The sequence below is a fragment of the Phyllostomus hastatus genome, unplaced genomic scaffold (genome assembly GCF_019186645.2).
Source record: "Phyllostomus hastatus isolate PE091 unplaced genomic scaffold, TTU_PhHast_1.1 phas_scaffold_1066, whole genome shotgun sequence".
NCBI classification, from domain to species: Eukaryota; Metazoa; Chordata; class Mammalia; order Chiroptera; family Phyllostomidae; genus Phyllostomus; species Phyllostomus hastatus.
Genome location: NW_025334004.1, coordinates 32,521,054 through 32,544,647, shown reverse-complemented (window position 1 = coordinate 32,544,647; position 23,594 = coordinate 32,521,054). Strand labels below are relative to the sequence as shown.

Here is a 23,594-nt window from a genome sequence, read left to right as displayed (position 1 = left end):
GCCCACCGTCCTTGTCCGTCGTGGCCACAGTCCCCTCCCCACTAACGAGGGGCGTGTGGACACCAAGGAGAAAACTGGAGCGGAGGAGCCAGGGACCTGACTTGTCCCAGGTCCCCTGGAGGAGGGGCAGTGACCGCATGACACGGAGCCCCCCTGTTTGTCAGGGTTCCCAAGACACCCATCTCTCCCCCTAATGGGGAGGTAGAGGAGGGTGAGGGTGCAGGACATGCTGGGGAGCTCCCAGGGCCCCCGGGGGGACCTCAGGGTGTGGGGGACCACACCGGCCCTGGGGCGGGTCAGAGGCCGCAGCCCCCGGGACCTGGCTCCCCGAGCCAGGAGCTGCGGTCCCACCTGCCCCGGGGAACGCTGGCCCCCGAGGACCACCCTCGTCCTTCCTGCCTCTGCCCTTCGTGCCAGCCAGGCGACCTTCCTCAGCCAGAAGGTGCCCCATCCCTGGATGCCGTGTAGCCACCCTGTGGCTGCCAGGACCTGCCCCACAAGCCCAAACTCCAAGGGACTCTGGTGGCTGGATGGCCGGCTTCGGTCCGCCACCCCCAGCCCGTCACATTGTCCCCTCCCCGCCAAAATGTTCCTGCTCTCCAAGAAACACCTCAGAGGCCCCTTCCTCCAGGAAGCCCACTCGGCTTCCCTCAGGTGGGTCCCAGCAGGGCCTCTGAGCAAAGGCTGTGTCTCCTGTAGTGAAGGACCCCGGGGTGACAGCCTCAGCTTGCACTCCAGGGGAGCCCCCCAGAGGCGGCCCTGGGGTGCTCGCACGTGGGGTTCACAGAAACACCCAGCCCGGCCCTGAGCCCGGCAGGGGCTCCCCGGCCCTGCAGTTACCTCGCACCCCCTCCCTGTGAACCCTAAAGGTCATGACCTGCCTCTCTCCCCTGGGAGCAGGTCACCCAACCCTCTGCGCCCTGGCGCCCTGCAAGCAGTCAATGTGTATGTCTCTAATAAATGCCAGAATTTTCCTGACTTGAGTGACCGTCAGATGCAGCAGCACAGCACACTGAGGACCCTTGGTCTGTGGACCGCCTCCAACACCCTCACTAGGGAAGTGCCAATGCCGCCCCCTGCTGGCTAGTGGTGCTCACAGGCCCTGCTGCAGCTCAGGGCCAGGGTGGTGCCAGGCTGGGGCCTGAGAGCGCCTGCCCAGGCTCCCCTGCACCCCCTGAGGCAGGGCTCCCCCGGGGAACCCACCTGGCCCGAGGCTTCCACACCTGCAGCTCTGCGAGCACCCTCCCCGCCTGCCGGGGCCGTGCAGACAGCCCGGGCCCAGGCTGCCGGGGAGAGGCCTGACACCGAGGGGCGGAGCTGGCCCAGGCCTGGGGAGGATGTGGCTGCGCTGCACCCAGGACCGGGCTCCGTCTCCGCCCGGCGCTGCGGCCACAGAGCCGGAAGGGCGCCCCTTCCTTTTGCCGCTGCGGACATGCCCACTTCTGCATCACACAGGGTCGGGCTGCCGCCCAGCCTCCGCCTGCCAGTGCCTGACCGGCCGGATCTCGGGTCTGAGGGCTGGCGGCCCCGGCTGGGAATGCAGGCCTGCCCGGGAGCGTCAGGGGGGCGCCTGGACCGCAGACTGTCTGTCCACCCTGGGGGCCTCTGTCAGCGGGCTTCGGGGTCCAGCCTCCCCGCTCAGGCCGCCTGCAGACAGGCCGCGCTCACCGGTGCGGGGAGTCCCGAGCACATGCCCCGGGACAGGGCGGGGTGAGCCCAGGACCTCCTCAGACAGGGCTGTGCCTGCGACAGGGGCAACGGGTCACAGGGGCAGATGGGTCGCCCCACTGGGGTTTCTGCCCTTTGCCAGCAGCTGCCTCTGTTTTGGAGGGCAGAGGCCAGGCAGGCACGCCGCGGGTGCAGGGGAGGCCGGGTGAGGAACCCAGGTGTCCGCCCTGTCTGCGGGGCGGCCGCCTCTCCGCCCCAGTCCCCAGGCCAGGCGGACGGTGGGCCCAGAGTGCCTGCTCCTCCCAGTTTGGCAAAAGGAGGAATCCACGTTCTTACATAAAGTTATCTAATCTTTAACTATCCGTTAGTAATTCAACCTAAAGACAATTTTGAAAACACCATGTGGGCCAGAAAAAAACCTCGGGAGCCCAGGCCGTGGCCCTGGACACCGGTTTGCTCCAGAGAGGCATGGGGTGGGTCTCAGGGGCAATCCGGAAGCCACACTCTCTCATTTCACACGGTGGGGCTCCGCCTGTGGGGGAGGGGCGCCCAGACCGTCACCTGGGCCAGCCTTCTCCCCAGGGGTGCTCCCAGTCAAGTGTGTGTGAGGTTCACACACATTTTGTGCACACACACACACTGCAAAGCCCACCACTTACATAGGTTCTGGCCCTGGAAACTGAAGTTATGGGTTTGAGTGTGAGTTTCAACCTTCCTCATCTCATGGCACACATAAGCTAGTTACAAACATTCTGTGGCACACCAAGACACAGGTTCCCGCAGAAATAACGCCATGGAGTGTGAGGGGTGGGGTACGGGAATGTCTCGCCCGAGGTGGACAGCAATTTTGAACGTTCCGCCTAAAATGTCCCACGGCGTGCTTCAGTGTGACATTGTTATGTTACAGAATTCCATGCTGATGATTTTGAAATAAAAGATTTTTATGTAATAAAAAAGAAGCGTTACTGGTGCCGGACTCTGTATGTATTTTTTGCTGATCTGACAAAAAAGGTATACTTTTTATTGTTTTACAAAAAATATTAATAGTAATTACCTACGCTTTTTGCTCCAAAGGGACTTCTTAAAAAATCAGGTGTCTATAAGTGTATATAAGGATTTCTAATACCAAGAATTAACCAGTCAGGTGCAATGCGACTGACCAATTGGATGTAACTCTATTATGTTACCTATACATTTATGGTTCAAGACAGGGCGTTCGTACAGGCCGGACGGCCACCGCCGTGTTGGCTGCTGTCATTCTCTAACTTGACAGTGTAAGGGAAAAGAGGTCAGTGTCCCTGACCAAGTAGTCAGCTATTGCGTGTTTCAAAACTCCTGCAGCGAGGGCGCTGCACATCGCGGCCTCAGGCCACGCACCTGCGCAGGGAGGCCCTGGGGGAGGGGCTGTGGGCTGGCGGGGACCGCCCCTTGCTTGGCTCCTCCCCCAGAGCAGCTGCGCGTGAGGCCTCGCGGAAGCAGCCGCTGGGTGTCCTTCTCTGTCTCTGTGTCGTGTTGACACTGTTTTTCTGGAGAACGCTGATTGACGTTTAAAAGGGGAGAGAATAGAATGCTGAGCCCCACGGACCTCCCACGGGCCGTTCTTGGTGGGCCCAGGCCACGCGCCTTCCTCCGTAGCCCCGCCCACCGCCTGCCCCCCACTCGCTGTCTCCAGCCGCTCCTAGGCGTCCTGTCCCATCACTTGTAAATAGTTCCAGGAGTGCGCGACTCTAAAGGCGAGGACTCTTATTTTAAAACACCAACCTAACCCCTAACCCAACAGCTTGTCTGAAAATCTCAACGATAGTTTCTGCATTCATCTCAACTGCTACGTCCATGTCGAAACGTCCCAGGCTGGCTGCAGTGTTCGCTCATGGCTGGGCTGCGCGGAGGGGTTCCCGCGTGGGGTCTCCCGCTCCCCACTGCGGCGGGGGCCAAGCCTCCGCGCGGGGTTCCGTCCGCCGCCTCCTGTGCGCGGAGCTTGCTGCAGCGAACCGGGAACGGCCGGCTTTCCCGGCCCGCCTGTCTACTTGGGCGGCAAACGTTCAAAGCCAACCACACCTTCCTCCGCCCCCTCAGCCGCGCTGCCACCCTGAAGGCCCCGTGACCCCTGGGCCCAGGGGGCGGCCGGGGCGGCTGGGAGGGGGCAGTGGGTCCTTACCCGAGGTCGTGGAGGTCCAGTTGCTGTCCACTGGGGTGGTCTCGTTGACGGCGAACGCCCTGGCCAGCGGCAAGCTAACACCTGCCAGCAGGAGCGGGCCGAAGGGCTCCATGGCGAACCTGGAAGAGGCAGGACAGGCTCAGGGGACGCGCCCTCCCCGAGGTGGGCGCGCACCGCGCGGCAGACGTGGGGCGGCAGTGGGGTGCCTGGGGAGCGCTGCTCAGCCCCTCCGAGTGTGGGAGAGGGGCCCCCGCACCACGGAGGGCACAGCCAGCGCTGCGCCTTGGGGCACACCGGGCCCGAGGCCCCCGGAAGCGCCCCCAGGCTCCACAAGTCCCAGACATTGCCACTGATTTCCCTCTGTGCCTGTTCAGGGGGAGGGATGGTGAGGGGGGATCGCATGGTGGGTGGGGGAGGCAAACAGGAGCATGGAGGGGCCCGGGGCCCAGGGGACGGCGGGCGGGGGGAGGGGAGAAACTCCGAAAACACCGCAACATCCAGGATTCTGAGAGCAGTCTCAAAGACCCAGGGTCCACATCCTTCTCGATTCCGCGTGACAACCACCTGTCACCAGTTGAGGGCACGGGTTGAGCCCACCGTGACCCTGGGTCTCCCAGCGTCTGGGAGCAGGCACGGTATGGGCTTCTCACAGCCCAGAGAAGGGTCAGCCCCAGGAGGAACCTCGGGCTCAGGAAGGAGCTGGGTCAGGAGCCTGTGGTCACAGAGCCGGGGGCTGGCCCACGGGTGCAGGTCCCTTCTCTGCTGTCCCTGGGTCACACCTCGGCCCGTGTCCCCCCTCCCCCGCCCCCCAGTCCTTATTCCCACAGCAGGCCTCGGCTGCCTCCTTCCTGAGCTGAGCGGACGGGTCCCCGATGTCGCAGCCCCAGCCCCCCCTTCCGCACACCCAGGAGCCCGATTACTCACTTGAAAGCCCAGCCCACCCCCGCACTGCATTGAAAAAATCTGCTCTCGCACTGGGCCCCAACGTCCTACGTCCGAGTACATTACAGAGTAACCGACTAGGCGGGAAGTGTCCACCGGCTACTACGGCCCCGAGGGGCAGAATTCCTCGTTGAAACTCTTTCCCCATCACATGCGCTAAATTGAAAATGCTCCTTGCCCAAAGTCGACCCATCTCAGAGAAGGCGGGGACCCTTGAGCCAAAGGTCGCCTCCCTCACCCTGCATCCGACACAGCGTGATTTGCCTGGTGTGACCAGCAGAGGGCGCTGAACTTCACAGAATTCAAACCCAGCTCACTGTCCGGGTCCCCTGACTGGAGTGGTTACAGTGCGGGACCAAGGGCCACTTGCCGGTGCCTGGACGTGCACCCTCGAAAGGCTCGCGCCAGCTGCCTGGCAAGCACAGACCTGAGTCCGCCCAACAACAATGCGGGAAACGGGAGTTAACTCCACGTCAGATTCCAGCCATTTTATTTGATCGGTGCATGGTGCGCTCACAAACCCCAAGTACGGTTGGGGCGCAAATGATGTCAGATCTCCAGAACCGTGATGATCGGCGTGGTTCACTCCCAGCCAGGCGGCCTTGCCCTTCACCCCCAGCTACAGTCAGCCGGCGGCGGCTCCGACCAGAACTGCCTTTTTATTCCACGCGATGCCTTGTCAACGCTCTGCAGAGGACAGCTGCTCGGGCGGCCTGACTCCGGGTGTCCCGTGGGCCCGGCGGCTCCTCTCACCCTTGGTGCGGCCGCCCACACTGGGCTGGCTCGCTGCAGGTGCCCCATCCGTGCCAAGGGACAGTGACGGTCCCCAAGTGCCACAGAGAAAGCCAGCAGCTTGGAGAAGTGCGTGGTCCTTCCTCAGAGCCCCCAATGGCGGGCGAGCCGCTGAGCCTGCGCCCGAGGGGCCTTCACATGTGGCGCGGGAGCTGCCCTTTCTCCATCTCAGACGCCAGGTCACCAGGGGGCTCCAGCATGGAGCATCTCGGGACAATTCAAACTGGGCACCACGCGGCCACCCAGCCGGACTCAGTGAGGAGCCTGGGGGACAAGGATGAACGGGCCCGGTCTTATCTCTGCTTCCGAGGAATTTGTCATCAAGAGGCAGGCAGCCCTGGGACCACAGGACGGGTCACGTAGGACACAGAGGGGGAAGCACATTCTAGGGGTCACTGTGACCAGGGTGGGAGGAAGCCCCCTCTTGGGGGACAGCTGCTTGACATGGATCAGGAGGGCCGTCCTTCCCGGGACAGGCCACGGAGGCAGGAAGGGAAACGCTCAGATGTGGGCGTGGCCTGGGGTTCGGCAGCAGGAAGGGCATGAGGGTGGCAGGGGCACTGGGCCAGATCCCAGAGGGTCTCTGGGTCCCCTGGGGTGGGGGCTTCTGCCCCAAGCAGACCCCTCCCCTCCCAGCCTGGGGCTCCCTCTCTGGGAACAAAGGGACCAGAAGCTGGCGGTGGAGGAGCCCTGTCCTTCCGGCCCCCAGCTGCAGCGGGTCACTCAGCCGCGCTGGGTGCCAGGGACCTGGAGCGGAACATGCTGCCCCTTCCGTGGGCTCTGTGGCCTGCCCACGTGCAGGGGCAGAGGCAGGGCCGAGCACACTGCCCACCCCGTTCCCACAGCCTCTCCCGGGAAACGCCGGTCACCGCGACCTTCAGAGGCGGCCGCAGAAAGAGGCGGGCGTCCACTAGCAGCCTGGGCAGGGGGTGGGGGAGGGGGGTTAATTCCTGCGTGGCCACCGGTGTGTGCACCAGGGAGGCCGCCTGCCGCCACAGAAACACCCACTTGCTCACCTGCAGGCGGCAACTACTCCTCACCTCCCCCCGCGTCTGAAAATGTGGTAGGAAAAGTCCACCTCTCCTTTCTGGAAGGTTCTGTGAATAATGTACGTGACCGGGCGGCTAGTGGGTGTCAGTGTCCCCAGGAATTCAAGGGCTCAGTTGTCAGTGTCCCAGCTCACGGCCTCTCCTCTCCGGGGCACGGGGGGTGGGGGTGTGGTGCCAGGGCCCAGCCACCTCGGGGAACTGTCTGAGGCCACACTGCCCCGTGTCTCTGCATGGGAGGGGGAGGCGCTGGGGGCACAGTCCCCGTGGCCTCCGTGTTTCTGGCGGAAGAGCAGGCCCCCGACGGCCTCGCACACTTGTCCCCTGCTTCGTCTAGGAGTGGGTCCCCAGAGGCGGTGCCTCCAGTCCCGCCTAGGGCCTCTCTCACCTGGGCCTTTTCGGTGGGGGGCAGGCAGGAGGGGAAAGACCAAGCCTCACCCCCTTTCAGGGGGTCTCGAAAAGGTTACAGGACCCTTCAGGCCCGTCTGCGGCCCTGCAGTAATGGGAGTGCGAACACAGGACTGCCACCAGCGAGCCTCCAGCAAGGCCCGGACCGCCCCCATCTCGGCCACAGCCCCCGCTCACCCCCGAGTTTCCAGGGTGGGGGCGGAGTGCTGGCCAGAGGCGGAGCCAAGCCCTGTTGTCAACTGACCAGTCCCCCAGGTCAGGGACACTCCAGGATGTCTGTGGGGTGTGAGTCTCTGAGAGTGAATTCTGGGGCTCGGGGTGCCCCTCCACCCCGCAGGCTGCCACGAGAGGACAGTGCTCGGAAGACAGCGAGCGAGCTCGGGGAGACGCTCGCCCCGAGACAGCCTGGGAAGAACGGCACTGGCGCTCCGCTCCTCTGCCACCAGGCCCCGCCCCTCTACCACCAGGCCCCGCCCCCTCTGCCACCAGGCTCCGCCCCCTCTGCCACCAGGTTCCCCCCACCGCCCTCCCAGCCTCCGAGCCCCGGAAGCTGGGGTGCCGGGCCTCTACTGCCCAGGAGTCCGGCCCCAATGCCACCGCGCTCTTCCCCATAGAACCAGGGCACCACTACTCCCGTGGCGAGATTATTATCTTCTTACCATTGGGGAACAACAACACTCAAAGCACAAAGGTATGTTTCCTGGCAAAGGAGAAACCAGTCCAGATCCCCCGGCCACCCCCGCCCCCACCCCCCAGCTCCAGGGGAGGGTCAGCTCACGGGGTGGGCGACTGACATAAGAGCCGTGAACACCCCTCGCGTGGCGGTGAAAGGTGCAGAGGCGGCGCGTTCCGGCCGTCTCCGCCGCCCTCCCGCCTCTTTGGAAAAGGCTTTGCTCCTTAAAAAGGTGCGAAGAACCGGCTTTTGACCTGAGCTGGTGAAGGTTGGAGCTTAATCGCTTTTGAACAGAGGTGACTGCACACCTCTGGTGTGAAACCAGTGAAACGGCGTCACAAGGAGGCTGGCGGAGCCGTCCCTGGGACAGGAGAGGACAAGGACAATGACTGGACCGTGTCCCCAGCCTGGCTGGCTGTCGCCAGGCAGGAGCCTGTGCTGCCCTTGACGTCCTCCAGGGTCCCCCGTCTGATCGTCCTCGGACAGCCGCCCCGAGAAGACGGGGGTGGGGCAGAGACAGTGAGGGCCGGCCCCCCGCCCCTCAGGAAGGCCGGGGCCAACCCCTGGGCTCTGCAGAGGTCAGGCCTCCGGGCTGCCCACGAGCACGCGCACCGTCCACACGAGGGGTGCCGTCGGGCTCCCCGGGGAGCACAGAATGCTCGGGGCTCGGGAGGCTGAACTGGGAGCGCCCCGGACGGTTGTGCCGGTGGAAGTACCAGGGGCAGGGGGCCGGATGCCTCCCTCTCTCTGCACACCTGCCCCCACTCACCATACACACTGGCCAGGTGTGTCCGGGGATGTTGGGGGTACCTGGGGAATACACAGAATTCCCAGGGGAGGGGGAGCCCCCGGGAACCCCCAGGTTCCCCGCAGCAGGTCCCGGGGGAAAGCCCAGCCGGACATCCAGGGCTCTGCAGATGGCGCTGCCCTGGGACCTGCAAGGGGGACAGGTCTTCTGGGTAGAAGGTGCGGTCACTTGCAGGTCAGCAAGGGGCCCTGTGGCCCCCCGAGCAGCCACGCCCCCCAGGACAGATGGGCTGCCTGCCAGGAGCATCCTTGCCTGACCGTGCAGGTGCCGCTCCGGGGGCCGCCTCCTCCCTCCCTTGCTCCCTTGCGGGTCCCTCACTGAACGGCAGTTAACTCGCCCCTCCCGCCCCCGGCCTTCGGACCACTGGGTACCAGCCACGTGGAAACCGGGCCAGAAACTCTGATACAGCGACAATCCAGAAAACGCAGTCCCCCCCTCGGTGGGGAAACCACGCGTGGGAAGGGAGGCAGCTTCCCAGAGCAGAGAACTGCGCTTCTGTCTTGCGCTTTCTCCCATCATACGAGCACCGACTGGCAGCTTTTCCTAAAAGACCGAGGAAGGGATGGAAACTATTCTCACAAGGTGGGCCTGATCGCATTACATACGAATAACTGGGCACCACCAGGCCCGAGAGACACGAGGACCGTGTCGTACCACAGAAAGTCTCCACGGACCTAAAGGAAGAGCACTTGAGCCCTGGCTGGCGTAGCTCAATGGATCGAGCTCAAGCTGCAAACCAAAGTGTCGCAGGTTCGATTCCCAGTCAGGGCACATGCCTGGGTTGCAGGCCATGACCCCCAGCAACCGCACATTGATGTTTCTCTCTTTCTCTCTCCCTCCCTTCCCTCTCTAAAAAATAAATAAATAAAATCTTTAAAAAAATGTAAGCAGTGTTTATCACTGTATACATTACATTATTTTTTTAAAAAAGAAGAGCACTCGAAAAAAAAAATTGGTTTTCTAAAGGGTCCCTGATGCTCTCTGGTGCTTTGCAACCTCACCTGAGCCCTGGCATGGGTGAGGTGAGCCCTGGCCCAGGTGAGCCCAGCCCTGGCCCAGGTGAGCCCAGCCCTGGCCCAGGTGAGCTGAGCCGTGGCACGGGTGAGCCCAGCCCTGGCACGGGTGAGGTGAGCCCTGGCCCAGGTCAGCAGCTCCTTCTCAGGCGACCGCAGGCTCAGTTGTCCGGGGGGGCGGAACGCTTGCGTCCAGGGGAGCCACTGGCCAAGCGGAGGAAGCAGCAGCGCTAAGAGGGCCTCCGGGCCAGGGTCAGGCTCCTCCTCCGCCCGGGACGTGTGAACAGGCCGCTCCAGAAGCAGACTAGTGGGCTCTCCTCTCTCAGGTCACCGAGGACCCCCAGGGCCCCCTCCGGCGTCTCCGAGGTCCCCAGGACAAGCCGTCCGAAAGACCTTCTCAGAGGGGACACAGCTCGGCAGTGGGGGCCGGGGCACCAATGCCAGGGCCTCACAGCAATGGGTAGGACAGTACTTCAGAAGTTCAAGGTCATTAGCTGTCAGTTCCTCAGGAAAACGGCTCTTCAGCAGAGCTCATGGCTCTCCCTCTCAATTCGGGGAACCAAACAAATAAATAAAACGAGCTCGTGCAGTGGCGCTGAAAGTGTATCCCGCCAGCTCAAGGCCACGGCGGCATTTTTGGAAGACCTCGCCGCGTGCCTCCCGCTTCCCCGGGCGGAGGGGGCGGGTCTGCGCGGCACTGTCTGCGCTCTCACTCCGCACAGTGGCCGCGGACCAGCCGCGGTGAGGGCTGCCTGGGGTCAAGGCTCAGGGAGGCACCCCTGCTGCTGGGCGAGGTCAACAGACGTTGACACGGTGAGTGAGCATCTGGATCCGCTCAGATTTTCCCCCTAATGAGTAGGCAGCTCGTCCCCCGTGATGGGCAGTGACCACGTGACCTTTAATTTCGCGTTCTCTCTTGTCCGTGTGTCACGTGCTTCCTCTGTTTGGGGGTCAAAGGAGATGAGGTGGGGGGCTGTGTGTAAGGGGGGCAGGGAGGCTGCAAGCGGAGAAGCCTCGGGTCTGCAGCGAGCGGGCGGGACCGGGGGTGCTGGGAGGTCTGGCTTCCATTCCCACGTCCACTTCCACTCGTGACGCATCATTCCCCCCCCCGCCCGCCGTGAGCAGATCTCTCCTCAGTCCCGCCTCCCCACCCAAGAACAGGCATGATCTGCTGGACGGAGGGGTGAGGTCTGGAGGAACGACCAGGGCACGCCCCCCCCCCCCCCCCGCACCCGGGGGGGAGAAACGAGGCCGGGTGGCTCCGCCTGTGCGCGATCTGACGGGTCTCCCGGAAACGCAGGTCACCGGACCGGGGAGACGTTGGGTGGCGGCGGGTCTGGCGTCTCAGCAGGCTCATCTGTACGCGGGCAATCCAACCGAACGTCATTGCATCCTCAGCTGCCCCCCACGCCGGGTGCCAGGTTCAGGGCCCGGGGATGAGCACAGGGGAGGTCCCGTCACAGGGAAGGACAGCAGTCCCAGGCTCCAGGTGCCCACTGGGCGCCCCGCCGGCCCCCTTTCCCTGATGCTGGCTGAGCCACAGAGAGCGGACCTTGCCTTCAAAGAGTTCGGGGAATCCACCACGTCTAGGAGAGAAAGTCTTAGACTGGTTCTGGCACTTTATTACATGCACCCTGGCATAGACGCGGGGGCACACTCGCGGGTTATACACGGGAACTGATCGCATCGAAGGATTTTTAAAAACACAAGAAAGATGTAACACCCAGTGTATGCCGGCCGCTGACGCACTTACTGGTGCACACAGGGCTTCCCGCCGGCCCTGCTGAGCAGGGGGGCCCTCCCGAGGACAGGGCAGCGCCCCATCAGGGACCCCGAAGAATACCGGTGTGGCAGCCAGTCTGCGGAGAAATCACTTCCATTCCTGAGGACCACGCACGAATTTGCATAATTCCAACTGTGCATCCTGCCCTCTTACAGATGGAGGGACAGTGAGGAGCTTGTTCTCTAAGAATTAAGTCTTTCTCCATCGACATAAAGACAACAGAACCACAGAGAGCTAAACGTGCAAGAAAGCGGCTCAACGGCACATTTTTGGCGACCCTACGGCCATCCCAAACTCGTCTGCCTGCCAACCAGCCCGCTGACCAGCCCCCGGCGAGACGACGTGAGTCTAGCCGTGCTCCCGTCGCCGGGGCCATGTAAGGCAGAGACGGACTGTCGCTGCACGTCACGGGAGACAGGTTTCCCTGTGGAGGAGACCCACCCCTCTCCTCTCGGAAGAGCGAAGGGAGGAACCCCCGACAACCTCAGGCGCAGCTCTGTGTGCTCCTGAGTGGAGTGGGGGTCCCGCAGAGCCGAGGGTGACGACGAAGGTTAGTTGTCTCACCCCGGACGATGCGAGAGACATGCATCTCACAGTCCGCGGTTCCCGAGCTTCCACAACCACCACTGGGTCCCACCGCAACGGAATCATGATTGCAAACGGGCTGTTTGTGGTCCGGGGAAAGGGAAGGCACGCTAACCGCTATGGATGAAAGTGGGAGGCCAGTGAGAGGCCCAGCCCCGCCCTCGGCCCTTCCTTAAAGACACGGTCACATTCGGTCACACCACAGACCTCCAGCCTACGCTTTGACTGCCCGACGCAATTCACACCCGCCCAAGGCGAGCGTCTGACATTTCTCTAGAAACTTCCTTTTCAGTCTAGTCCTCCCCACCTGCCAAGCACGCACTGTTCTGACTTCTGTCTCCAGAGATGCTCGGCTCTGCCTGCCCTTGGCCTTCCTGGACACGGAACCACGCAGGAGCAAACTCCTGGGCATCGAGTGTGTCGGCTCCGGCAGGACGTGGAGTCTCGTCCCTGGGGCCGTGGCCTCGGGTCCCTCCTCCTCGTGCTGAAGGGCTTCCCCCGCCCCTCCCCGGGCGGTCCCGTGATCGCCTGGCCGCTCTGCTCGGACACACATCTGGGCTGGTCCCACTTCTGTTTCTTTGTCGGCGACGGTGAGCAGAGCAGCTTTGAACGTGGGCAGCAGTCCTTTTGTGGACAGACGTTCCTCACTTATTAGGGGCGAATGCCTCTACGTGGGGTGGCTGGGTTTGAGGAGCAGGTAGATGTAGCCTTATGATTTCTTTACATGAGTCTGGAATATTCAAAAAGGGGGAGAGGCACACACAGTCTGGAGACGTGGCTTCTCTTGGGACCACCGGGTGCGGCCTGCATTCCCGCGTAGCTGCGGGTTGGCCCCTCACCTGGCGGCTGAGCTGGCCACGAGGCCCCCCTCGGCCATTCCGGGCTGGGTCAGCCCTGCGGCCTGCTTCGTCACACGACCTGGGGGTGTCCCTCTCCAACGGGACAGACCCCCAGCCCAGATCAGAGCGGCTTGCTAGCTCCAGCACCCTCGCTCACGGCCCCAGCAGGGGAGTCTGACATTTGGCTAGGGTGAGGAGGGCTGCTTTTGCTCCTGACCCCACGCAAGAAGTCTCTGTAATTCCAAGGGAGACACTTGCTTTTCAGGCCGCCACGACCCGCCGCTGGGGGTGGGTTTTAATTTGGTTCCATCTCCCCGAATGGGCCGCAGATACACAGGTTTTAATCTCCTTTTATTAAAAATAAATCCGCCCTCCCCGCCTGGGTCTCCCGGGCGAGTATCTAATTAGGGCAGAAGCGCGGGCCGGCCCAGCCGGGGTGTGTCACTGCCCCTCAAGAAGGAACGGGTGGGCCGTCTTCTGAAAAATGTTAATTGGGCCAAACAATGAGCGTGAGTTATTTATAGCTGCACCTCTTATGATTGGGAAGAAAACTTGCCTCCAAACTGCCACGAAGACACGAACGCTCCGTGTTTTACTGCTCATAGCGCTGCCTCAGAGCCTCCTGGACCGCCCCCCCACCCCCCCAACCATGGTGGCTGCAAACCCGCCGCCTGCCTGGAGGTGTCACAGGGGCCAGGGGCCCTTCTGAGGTCCTGGCCTGAAGCAGGGTCACACTGGGGTCTAAGTCAGTCCGTAGAAGCTCCATTCACTCATTCACTCACTCATTCATTCAACTCTTCACCGGCACACTTCCTGCGTAACAGTGAACAAAGTAACCAGGGTCCTGCCCTCGACCCCTCCCTTCACACACCTCTGACCTCTGCGGGGCTCTGTTGATGGGGCCGCGTTCCTCAACAGGCCCCTCCCCCGTATCGCTGGCTTCTGTCTAGGTCCTCTCCACCGCCAGCCCCCAGGGGCGCTCCAGCAGGATTCTCCCTCTATTTCTAAATTGTCCCAACAGGTTTCCTAACGGGGACCCCACCCACGTGTGTTTGGACCAGAAAAGGTCGTCAGGTCTGCGGGGCACCTCTGGGTTTCCTCTGCTCCAGGCGGTCCAGCGGGGAGGACCCTCCCTTCACCGCATCTGACCCAGCCGGTGCACTGGCTCCCGCCCGGTGCCACTCAGCCCCCGACCCGACACCAGTCCAGGGCTCCGGCGTTCCTCATCGGTGCTCTGCCGGGAACCTTCCATCCACGCCACCTCCTTCTGGAGAGTGATACCCTCAGCGCAGCAGCAGACCAGAAAGTCGCCCTTTGGGAATATTAATAAATAGACACTCTTCTCCTCAATAGAAAATTCATGTGTATTTGATAACATGGTTTGCTCTCACACTGGGAAACACCGTGAGACTCGTGCATTTTTTTAAAAAAAACACTGACTTTAGTAGAGGAGCCAGTGATCGAGATCTGTCCATCCATTCATTCATTCGACAGGTATCCACTGCGTGACTCCGGACACCGAGCAGGAACGGGGGGCCCGTGCAGCCGGCGAGAGCCACCAGGGACGCAGCTGTCTTCGCGGGACTCCCGCTCTGACAGGAGACCAGCCCACCCCGGAAAGGACTTCAGTGGGTCCAGGTGGGGGTGGGGAGTGGCTGGGGCAGAACCTTAGAATGTTTGCTCCGCACCTTGCTTTCAACATAGGTGCTGGGTGCGGGGGATTCCACAGGGACTGCGGCCCCACGGGCCCCTGGGACACTCCCACAGGCCGGGAGTGACGCCTTTCCCCTGCCCAGCACATAGTAGGTGTGCTTGAAGCCCTGAGTGGAGCAGAAAGCCAGACGTGACAGCAGCGTCGGCGGAAGGAAGCTGGCTGGGAGCCTCCCTCCCGAGCTCCGGTCTCCGCGCTCCCTGCCTTGGTCAGGAGCTACACCGGGGTCTCCAGCAGAGCGAGAGTAGAAGGTGGGGGTCAGCGTTTGGGCTCCTGGGGTCCTGAGTGACCGTGCCCTCAGAGCCATCTCGGGGTATTTTCTTGTCCTGCAGCAGCCCTTGCAAAACGCACTGGGAGGCTCAAGGAGGCAGCCAGCCCCGAGAGAGGAGCCCCGAAGTGAGAGACAGGTGGACCTGGGCTCCCACCTGGGCCCCTCCACCTGCGGGCCAAAAGCGGCTGGCCTCTCAGAGGAGGCTTCTGACCTCCGGTTGCAGTCGGCCCGTGGGGCCCCAGCTGGGTCCTCCGGCCCGGCTCTACCCGGAACTGGTGGGAGGCGACAGCGACAGCCACATCCCTGCTGTGCGGGGCGTGGCCTGTGCCTGGCACGTTTGATGCTCCTCCAGTCGCTGAGCCCCTCCTTGCTCTGGAGACCGACCGCGGTACCCTTGGGCCGGGGTGCAGGGTGCCCCCAGGACGCTCAGGGCCCAGTGGAGCAGACAACACACATAATTACAGGCGCGGTGCTAGAGGAAACGGAGTATCCAGGAAGAGGGTTCTAAGTGACGGACGTGTTATGATTTTACGTTCAAGTTTATGGGCTCAACTTGCACCTCAATTGGGAAGCATCAGCAACGCAGACGACGCGGGGTGGGGCGGGCTCCGGACTCCACGCATGCGCAGTTGCTGGAAAACCGGGAGCGATGCCAGAGATGACCAGCAGGTGGCGCCGTCGGGGAAGCCATAGAACCGTCCACTCCCGCACCTGCGGGGACTCCCAGACCCTGAACCAGAGTGTCCCTAACCCCCACCTCCTCCAAAGTCCGGCCAGGTCGCACCCACCCGGCCCGTTCCCAGGACCCCTGCGGAGACACGGTTTCCGGCACCTTCCCCCTCCCGGCCCAGTAACGACCCCACCCGTGCCAAGACAAATATTTACTAGCAACTGTCCTCCCCATTCATGATGCTGAAGGGATGGACTCGCCACGAGCGCTCCGAGATGCGTCAGCATCCTCACGCCCATTTCCCAGCCTGGAGTTTTATTTTCTAACCTGTGGGCCCATCTTTCCCTGTGTCAAGGGACTCAACACGCGAATGGACTTTTCTGGCCTGAAGTGAGAGGGAAGTTGGACACCCAGCAGCGTCTCCCGTCCAGGAAGCTGGCGCCGTGCCCACGGTGGCGGCTCTCCCATACGGATTAAAAATCAAGGGCACTGGGAACCCCGACTCGGGCGCGGGCGAGCAATGCGGTGTGCCAGGGCTGGGGCGCAGCCCCCGAAGACAGGAGTCTGCCCAAGCCCGCTGGCCCATCGCCCGCCCCCTCCACCCCCACCCCCCACGGGAGGGGTCGGCTATCAGCTATTTCATAAACCAGCTGATTGCAGCCGATAGAGTCTGATGTTGCATTTGGGGAGCTCGAGCTGGGGATGAAGAAGGAGGAGAGAGAAAAGACACCTGAGGGCGGAGAGGAGCGGAGTCAGGAGCTGGATAGGTGGGGGCGGCACAGCCCTTCCCCAAGGTGGGGGCGGCCCCTGTTGCCCTGGGAGGGGAGCCGATTTTCTGACTTCTCAAAAGAAAAACATCAGTTCCCCAAACCAAGCTGCGCTCTGCGCTCTGCCGGCTGGGGCGGGGCACCGGCAGGGACCTGCCGTGGGGGGGTCCCGTGGCTCCCCCCCGCTTTCTGCATGTGCGAACGGAGGCAAGTTGCCTCACCCACAAGGTGGGGAGTCATCCTGGGTTCGAGGACCGGACCCGGCCACGGATGAGCAAGGCCAGAGCGGCGGAAGGCTCTGAGCTGCTGGGTCACCCGCCTGGCACGGCGGGGCTGCCCGAGCCGGCCTGCAGAGTGGATGACTGAGGGTGGGGGTGGGAGTGGGTGGAGGGCGACCCTCACTGCTGAGGCGTGTGCTGTGAGCAGAGTGACCACTCGCCCTGGAGGCCCTGGCCAGTCGGGTTCACGCCTGCTGCCCAGCGTTACTATCTGCAGTGTCCTCTCTCTGTCGCTCCACACTGTCAGGGCTTGGCTGACCAGGAGTGACCGAGGGAGACAAGGCCCTCGCTCTCAAACAAGAGGGACACCCTGTTGTCTTAGTGGGAGACCCCAGCGAACAGAAATGTGCTGAATAACCCCCCTCGGTCTAACCTCCCTCACTTCCCGGCAGCCCTCCGAGACAGCACCAGGCTCCTCTCCTGCCTGCCTTATAGCCAAGGGCTTTGAATGAGGACCAGAGAGGTCAAGTCTCCTGCCCGAGGCCACACAGCTGGTGGATGGCAGAGCCTGAATTCCAGCCGGAGCAGCGTGGAGACGGTGGCGCCTCAGAAAACCAGTCAGGTGGGGCCCGGGCATCACTCCGAAACGCGGTGAGGTTTTTATCAGGACACACGTGGGGACCGTGGGCCTTGACGGAAACTAAAAAACAAGTCGTTCCAAGCCAAATGGACACGCATTTTGTAAGTGCCAAAAATTTACCGAAAATATTTACTTTACCCCCCCCCCACCACCAAAAAAAAAAAATCCATGAATTGTTTTGGCACTAACTGACATTAGCGCCCTGTGGGGCTGGGATTCCAGACTCCTCTCCTCAGAACTTCTTTAATTTGGTCACGCCTGGGAAACGCCCGGCATCGTACAACAAGAGAGCTTCACAAATATTTGTTCAGTGCGCGGACGACGCAGTCGAAGGCTTTGCCACGACGAGACGGGCTGAGCTTTCCTTCTCCCCAGCCAGCCAAGGTCTCTGTAAACATAAGCTGTGTCTCCTTAATCAATATAGACTCGATGAACTTGGAGAATGAATTCCTTGTTGTGTTACCAAAAAAAAAAAAAAAGGAAGGAAGAGAAGCAACTTCAAAGGAAATGACTGTCCCCGTCCGCTGGAAAGCCAGGTCGTCGGACGCGGGAAACAGGCCGTGAGAATGGGGGTTGGTCGGTTCTGTTTGGGACTGTTCAGGGCTGAGCACCTGGAGGACAGGGGAGCGGGCCATCGTGTCAGACCTTGAAGTCCCTCCGAGCAAAGAGCCTCCTTTTAGTTGAAATCCGATGACAAGGAGGACGGCTGAGGAGGAGGGAGGAGCAGGGAACAGAGCCCTTTCTGGTGAAAGAGTCTTCCGCGGTACCTGACACGGGCCCCGGGCCCGGGACGGCCCCTTGGCTCTCCGGTGCGGGCCTTCTCCGGCCTTCCATCCGCCCGCGGTCCGCCGACCTCCTCCCTGCTGCCCGCAGGTCTGGCGGCGGCCGGCGTCTCCCGACTCCCTGCAGGGACGTTTCCGGGGAAGCTGTGGGTCTGCGCCCCCCATGTGCAATCTCCAAAGCCTAGAAACCCCCCGATTTCTGCCTGGCCCACACGGGAGGAAACAGACTTCAGTTCGGCCGTGATTTCCGAGTCGAGGTTCGTTAAGTGCCTAGGAGCCACCAGCAGTTCATTATGGGTAGAATCCGGATGCTCTGATTCGACCTTTAAATAAGTTTCCTCCTTGGTTTGTGCAATCATGACCAGGGACCCCGGGGACACAGACTCCGGCCGAGACAGGAGCTCCAGAGAGAAGGTGGAGACAAGAGGTTTAGTCCTAAGAGACCCAGTAGCATCGAGCGTTGTTACCACCCCCGAGGCCCTCCGCGGAGAAGGACCCATGGACCAGCAGAAACTGTGCTGGGTCGGACCGCGCTGCCGCCAACTCATGTGCACCTGGAACCTCAGAACGTGCCCTATCTGCACGCGGGGTCCTTGCAGGTGCAGTTAGGGAACACGAGGCCAGAATGGGTGAGGGTGGTCCCCAAACCTAAGGACTGGTGTCCCTAAAAGAGGAGAAGGCACAGAGAGACACACAGGAAAAAAGGCCGGGTGCGATACTGTGATCTATAACCAGAAACACGTGTGTGCTCTGCTTCCCAGGTCTGGCCCGGGGCACCTAAAACTCTTGGGACCTCCTGAGTGGTAAGAGCACCAGACACCCCTTTCGTGCCCATAGTTGACCTTTGACCCTGGCTCCTGAAGCCTTTGTAAGGGGCTGGGTGAAAGGAGCGCCATTTCGTTCCCATGAGGTGACTCTGGGTGCGCCCCTGGGTCGCTGGGAAGACCAGCCCAAGATCAGAAGCTTGGAGTTTGCAGCCCCTCCCCCCAGTTCTCTTGACAGTGAATGGCCAGTCATGACTATGAGACAAGTCCTCCATAAAGTCCCCAAAGTACGGGGTCCTGGGAGCCTCCAGATGGGGTGAACCCACCCAGGAACCAGGAGGGTGACGGACCCCAACTCCACAGGGACAAGAGCTCCTGTGTTTGGGACCCTCTCGGGCCTCACCCTGTAGGTCTCCTCACCTGGCTGTTTGCCCGCATCCTCCGGCGCAGCCCGTGATGAGCTGGGAGCCCCAGGTCTGTCTCCGGGCTCTGTGAGCCGCCCCGGCAGACGAGCGGAACCCGAGGGGGGGTCACGGGAACCTCGGGTTTACAGCCAGTCGGCCGGAAGCACCGGGGACAACCGGGGCTTGGGCCTGGCATCTGCAGTGGGGCGGGTGGGGGGCCGTCTTGTGGGACCCAGACCTTCACTTGGGGTCTGGAGCCAACCCCGGGGACACAGTGTCAGGACTGAGCTAGTGTGCAGGACACCGGCTGCTGCTGCCGAGAATCGCTCAGTGGGGGAAACGCCCACTCGATCAGCGACCAGGAGCGTCAGGAGTGGAGCGCTCTGTGGGAAAGTAAAGGAGACGCGGAGGAGGCAGGGAGGACTGGGGTCTTTCCCAAGACGCCCTGCGAAGGCGGAGGCGGGCACGGGGCGGTGCAGCCACACACAGCGGAGCGCCGGGGACCGCCAGGAGCCTTAGCAACCAGGGGATGCGAGGAAGGGCCCCCCCGTCCCCGCAGCCTCACTGACCCCTGGTTTCGGACGTCCAGCCTCCCCACGGTGAGGGAATAAATTCCGCCTGTTTCCAGCCACCAAGTCTGTGCCGACGTCTTACCGCAGCCCCAGGAAATGCATACAGATGCCGAGCTGCAACACCCGGGTCCCGCGTGTGCCCGTCTGTCAGTCACCACGTCCCGCCACATGCATCTCAGTCACCTTCCACTCGCTCCGTCTCCTCCCCCAAAGCTCAAGACCTTCTTTACCTCACGGAGCTGCGCCCATTACAGCACCCCGGACACACCCGGGACCCACTAGCAGCAGCCCGGTCGCTCCGACCCGGCCGGCCCGCCCAGCACCTCCCGTCTGCCCCACCCCCCGCGCCCGATGGGTGGTCCTCACACACCCCTCATCTGTCACCTGCTCAGGAGGCCCAGGGGCGTCCAGCAGCAGTTCCCACACTCCGGCATTTTCCGACCACCTTCACAAGCTTGGACGCCTCATTCTCTCGTTTTTCTAAAACCATCAAGTACACGGATGGGAAAGGAAACCCCTCGTCATTAGTGCAAATGGGGAAACCAGCATCACCAGCCATCCAGGGAGATGACCCTGACCATCAACTCGGTGAAGATGGGGAAGGTGAGCGTTGAATTCTTGCTAAACGCTAGCCCTGGGCAAGGCTCTGGGCTAACGCCAGCGCTTTCTCTTAAAAAGGCGGATCAGCACGTGGTACAGAGGTGACAAAGGCGCCCCATCAGGGCGTCCAACTTTTTGCCATCTCTGTGTCACACAGGAAAAAGAGTTGTCCGGGGCCGCACATTAAATACATTGTGACACGTAATCACACCACAACATATCTCGTCATGTTTTAAGTAAATTTACGATTTTGTGTTGGGCCCCTCATTCACAGCCGTCCTGGGCTGCACGTGGCCCCGGGGCCACAGGCTGGACACCCCTAGGTCCGAGCTGAGTGTCTCCCTCTGGGTGTGAGAAAGCCTGAGAGAAATGAAGAAGGGCTTTGTCGCTGCATTGCTTTGCTCAGTTTCCCCCCAAAACTGCAGGACTTTTGTGTATCAAAGGGCACCATCAAGAAAGCAAAAAGACGGATCCTGGCGAACACGCTCTCCAGTTCAGTGGGTCGTCTTTTCATTTTGTCAGTGGTACCCTTTGCTGCCGAGAAGCTTTTTAGTTGGATGTAGTCCCACTTGTTTTTTTCCTTTTGTTTCCCTTGTCCAAGGACATGCATCAGAAAAAATATTGCCTTGAGAGGTATCTGAGATTTTACTGCCTATTTCCTTTTAGGAGTTTGATGGTTTTGTGACTCACATTTACGTCTTTAATACACTTTGAGTTTATTCTTGTGCACAGTGTAAGAAGGTGGCTTAGTTTCATTGTTTCGCATGTCTGTCAAATTTTCCCAACAGCATTTATTGAATAGACTGCCTTTACCCCATTGTTTGGTCTTGCCTCCCTTGTCCAATATTAACTGACAATAAAGGTATAGGTTTATTTCTGGGATCTCTGTTCTGTTCCATGGATCTGTATGCTTATTTTTATGCCAGTACCATGCTGTTTTGATTACTGTGGCCTTGTAGTATAGTTTGATATCAGGTAGAATGACTTCTCAAACCTTGTTCTTCTTACTCAAGATTGCTGAGGTTATTCAGGGTCTTTTGTGGTTCCATGTAAATTTTTGGAATATTTGTTCTAGTTCTGTGAGATATGCCATTGATATTTTAATAGGGATTGTACTGAATCTATAGATTGTTTTGGGCAGTATGGACATTTATTGATGTTACTTCTTCCTATCCATGAACATGGTATATGCTTCCACTTACTTGTATCTTCCCCAATTTCTTTCTTCAGTGTCTCAAAGTTTTCCATATACAGGAAAATTTTACATCCTCAGTTACATTTACTCCTAGGTTCCTTATTTATTTTTCTTTCTTAGTTTTTCTTTGGGATCATTTATTATTGGTGTAAAAAATGCTACAAATGTATGAATATTAATTTTTATCCTACTATTTTTCTGAATTAATTTATCAGTCTAGTAGTTTTTTTGGTGGAGTCTTCAGGGTTTTGTATATACAGTATCATGTCATCTGCAAACAATGACAGTTTTACTTCCTCCTTTCCAATTTGGACGCCTCTTATTTCTTCTTGTCGGATTGCTGCGGCCACAACTTCCAGTACCACACTGAATACGAATGGTGACGTGGACGTCCCAGCCTTGTTCCTGACTTTAAGGGAAATGCTCTCAGTGTTTGCCCACTGAGTATGGTGCTGGCTGTGGGTCTGTCATGTGTGGCCTTTATTATGTTGAGGTGTTTTCCCTCTATTTACACTATGCTGTGAGTTTTTATCATAAATGGATGCTGGATTCTATCAAATTCTTTTTCTGTATTTATTGATATGACTGTATGATTTTCATCCTTCATTTTGTTTATGCAATGTATCACATTTATTGATTTATGTATATTGTACCCAAAATTATAAAGAACCTATACAACTCAACACTAAGAAAACAAACAACCCAATTAAAAATGGGCAAAGGACCCGAATAGACACTCTCCAAATAGGACATACAGATGGCCGACAGACATGTGAAAAGATGCTCAACATCACTAATCATCAGAGAGATGCAAATTGAAACCACAGTGAGCCCTGGCTAGTGTGGCTCAGGGGGTTGAGCACCAGCCTCTGAACCAAAGGGCTGCTGGTTCGATTCCCAGTCAGGGCACATGACTGGGCTGCAGGCCAGGTCCCCAGTGGGGGGTGCACAAGAGGCAACCACACATTGATGTTTCTCTCCCTCTCTTTCTCCCTCTTTTCTTCTCTCTCTAAAAATAAATACATAAAATCTTAAAAAAAACATGATGAGATATCACCTCACACCTGTCAGAATGGCTATTACCAAGAAATCAACAAACAACAAATGTTGGTGAGGATGCAGAGAAAACGGAACCCTCGTGTACTGCTGGTGGGAATGCAGGTTGGTTCAGCCACTGTGGAAAACAGAATGGAATGGAATTTCCTCAAAAAATTAAAAGTGGAAATGTTTTATGTCTCAGGAATTCTATTTCTGGGAATACACCTGAAGGGACCCAAAACGCTAATTTGAAAGAATATAAGCACTTCTGTGTTCACTGCAGCGTTATTCACAATCTCCAAGATCTGGAAGCAGCCCAAGTGTCCATCAGTAGACGAGTGGAGAAAAAAGCTGCGGTCCGTTTATGCAATGGAATACTACTCGCTGTAAAAAAGAAGGAAATCTTTCCCTTTGCGAGAGCACGGATGGACCAGGAGATGTTATGCTAAGTGAAAGAAGCCAGCCGGAGAAAGGCAAATACCCTATGATCTCACTCACATGTGGAATCTAATGAGCAAGATAAAGTAGCAAACAAAACAGAAACAGAATCATGGACACAGAGAACAAACTAACAGCTGTCAGAGGGAAGGGGGCTAGAGGAAAAAGGAGAAGAGATTAAGAGGAAAAACACAGACAGACGTGGACAACGGTGTGGTGGCTACAGAGGGAAGGGGGTGGGGCAGGTAGGGGAGGGGGATGGGGGACAGACGGTGGTGGGAGGGGACTCGGCTTTGGGCGGCGAACACACACACGGCACAGACGACGTGTCGGAGAGTGGTACACGTGGGGCCTGTACGGCTTTACTAGCCAATGTCACCCCAGTCAATTCAATAAAAGATTAAGAAGAAAGAGGGCAAAAAGACAAAATACAGAATGGGAAAGGTATTTGGAAATCATATATCTGATAAGGATCTAGTGTCCAGAATACGTAAAGAGGTCTTACAACTCAACAACAGAAAGATAAATAACCCATTGAAAATGGGCAAAGGACCCTATTTCTCCAAAGAAGCCACAGAAATGGCCAACAGGCACATGAAAAGATGCTCAGCATCACTAATCACTAGGAAAATGCAAACCAAAACCACAATAACGTACCACTTCGTGCCCACGAGGACGGCGATGATTCTTCTGAGCCCTCACCCGAGGACACGCTCATTGATTTGAGAGAGAGAGAGAGGAGGCAGAGAGGGAGAGAGAGAAACATTGACATGAGAGAGAGAAAGATCAACTGGTTGCCTTCTGTTCGT

At 59.4% G+C, this 23,594-nt stretch overlaps 1 protein-coding gene across 5 annotated transcripts in view; it reads right to left on the bottom strand.

The window, feature by feature from the left end:
- The window catches only part of PTPRE (protein tyrosine phosphatase receptor type E), a 116,833-nt gene that overhangs the window by 24,493 nt on the left and 68,746 nt on the right, over positions 1 to 23,594 (bottom strand). For all 5 annotated transcript variants that reach the window (XM_045854282.1, XM_045854277.1, XM_045854278.1 and 2 more), the window contains one exon: positions 3,827 to 3,945. In XM_045854282.1, the coding sequence (XP_045710238.1) occupies positions 3,827 to 3,938 (112 nt within the window). In that variant the 5' untranslated portion in view covers positions 3,939 to 3,945. The remainder of the gene's footprint in view (positions 1 to 3,826; positions 3,946 to 23,594) is intronic.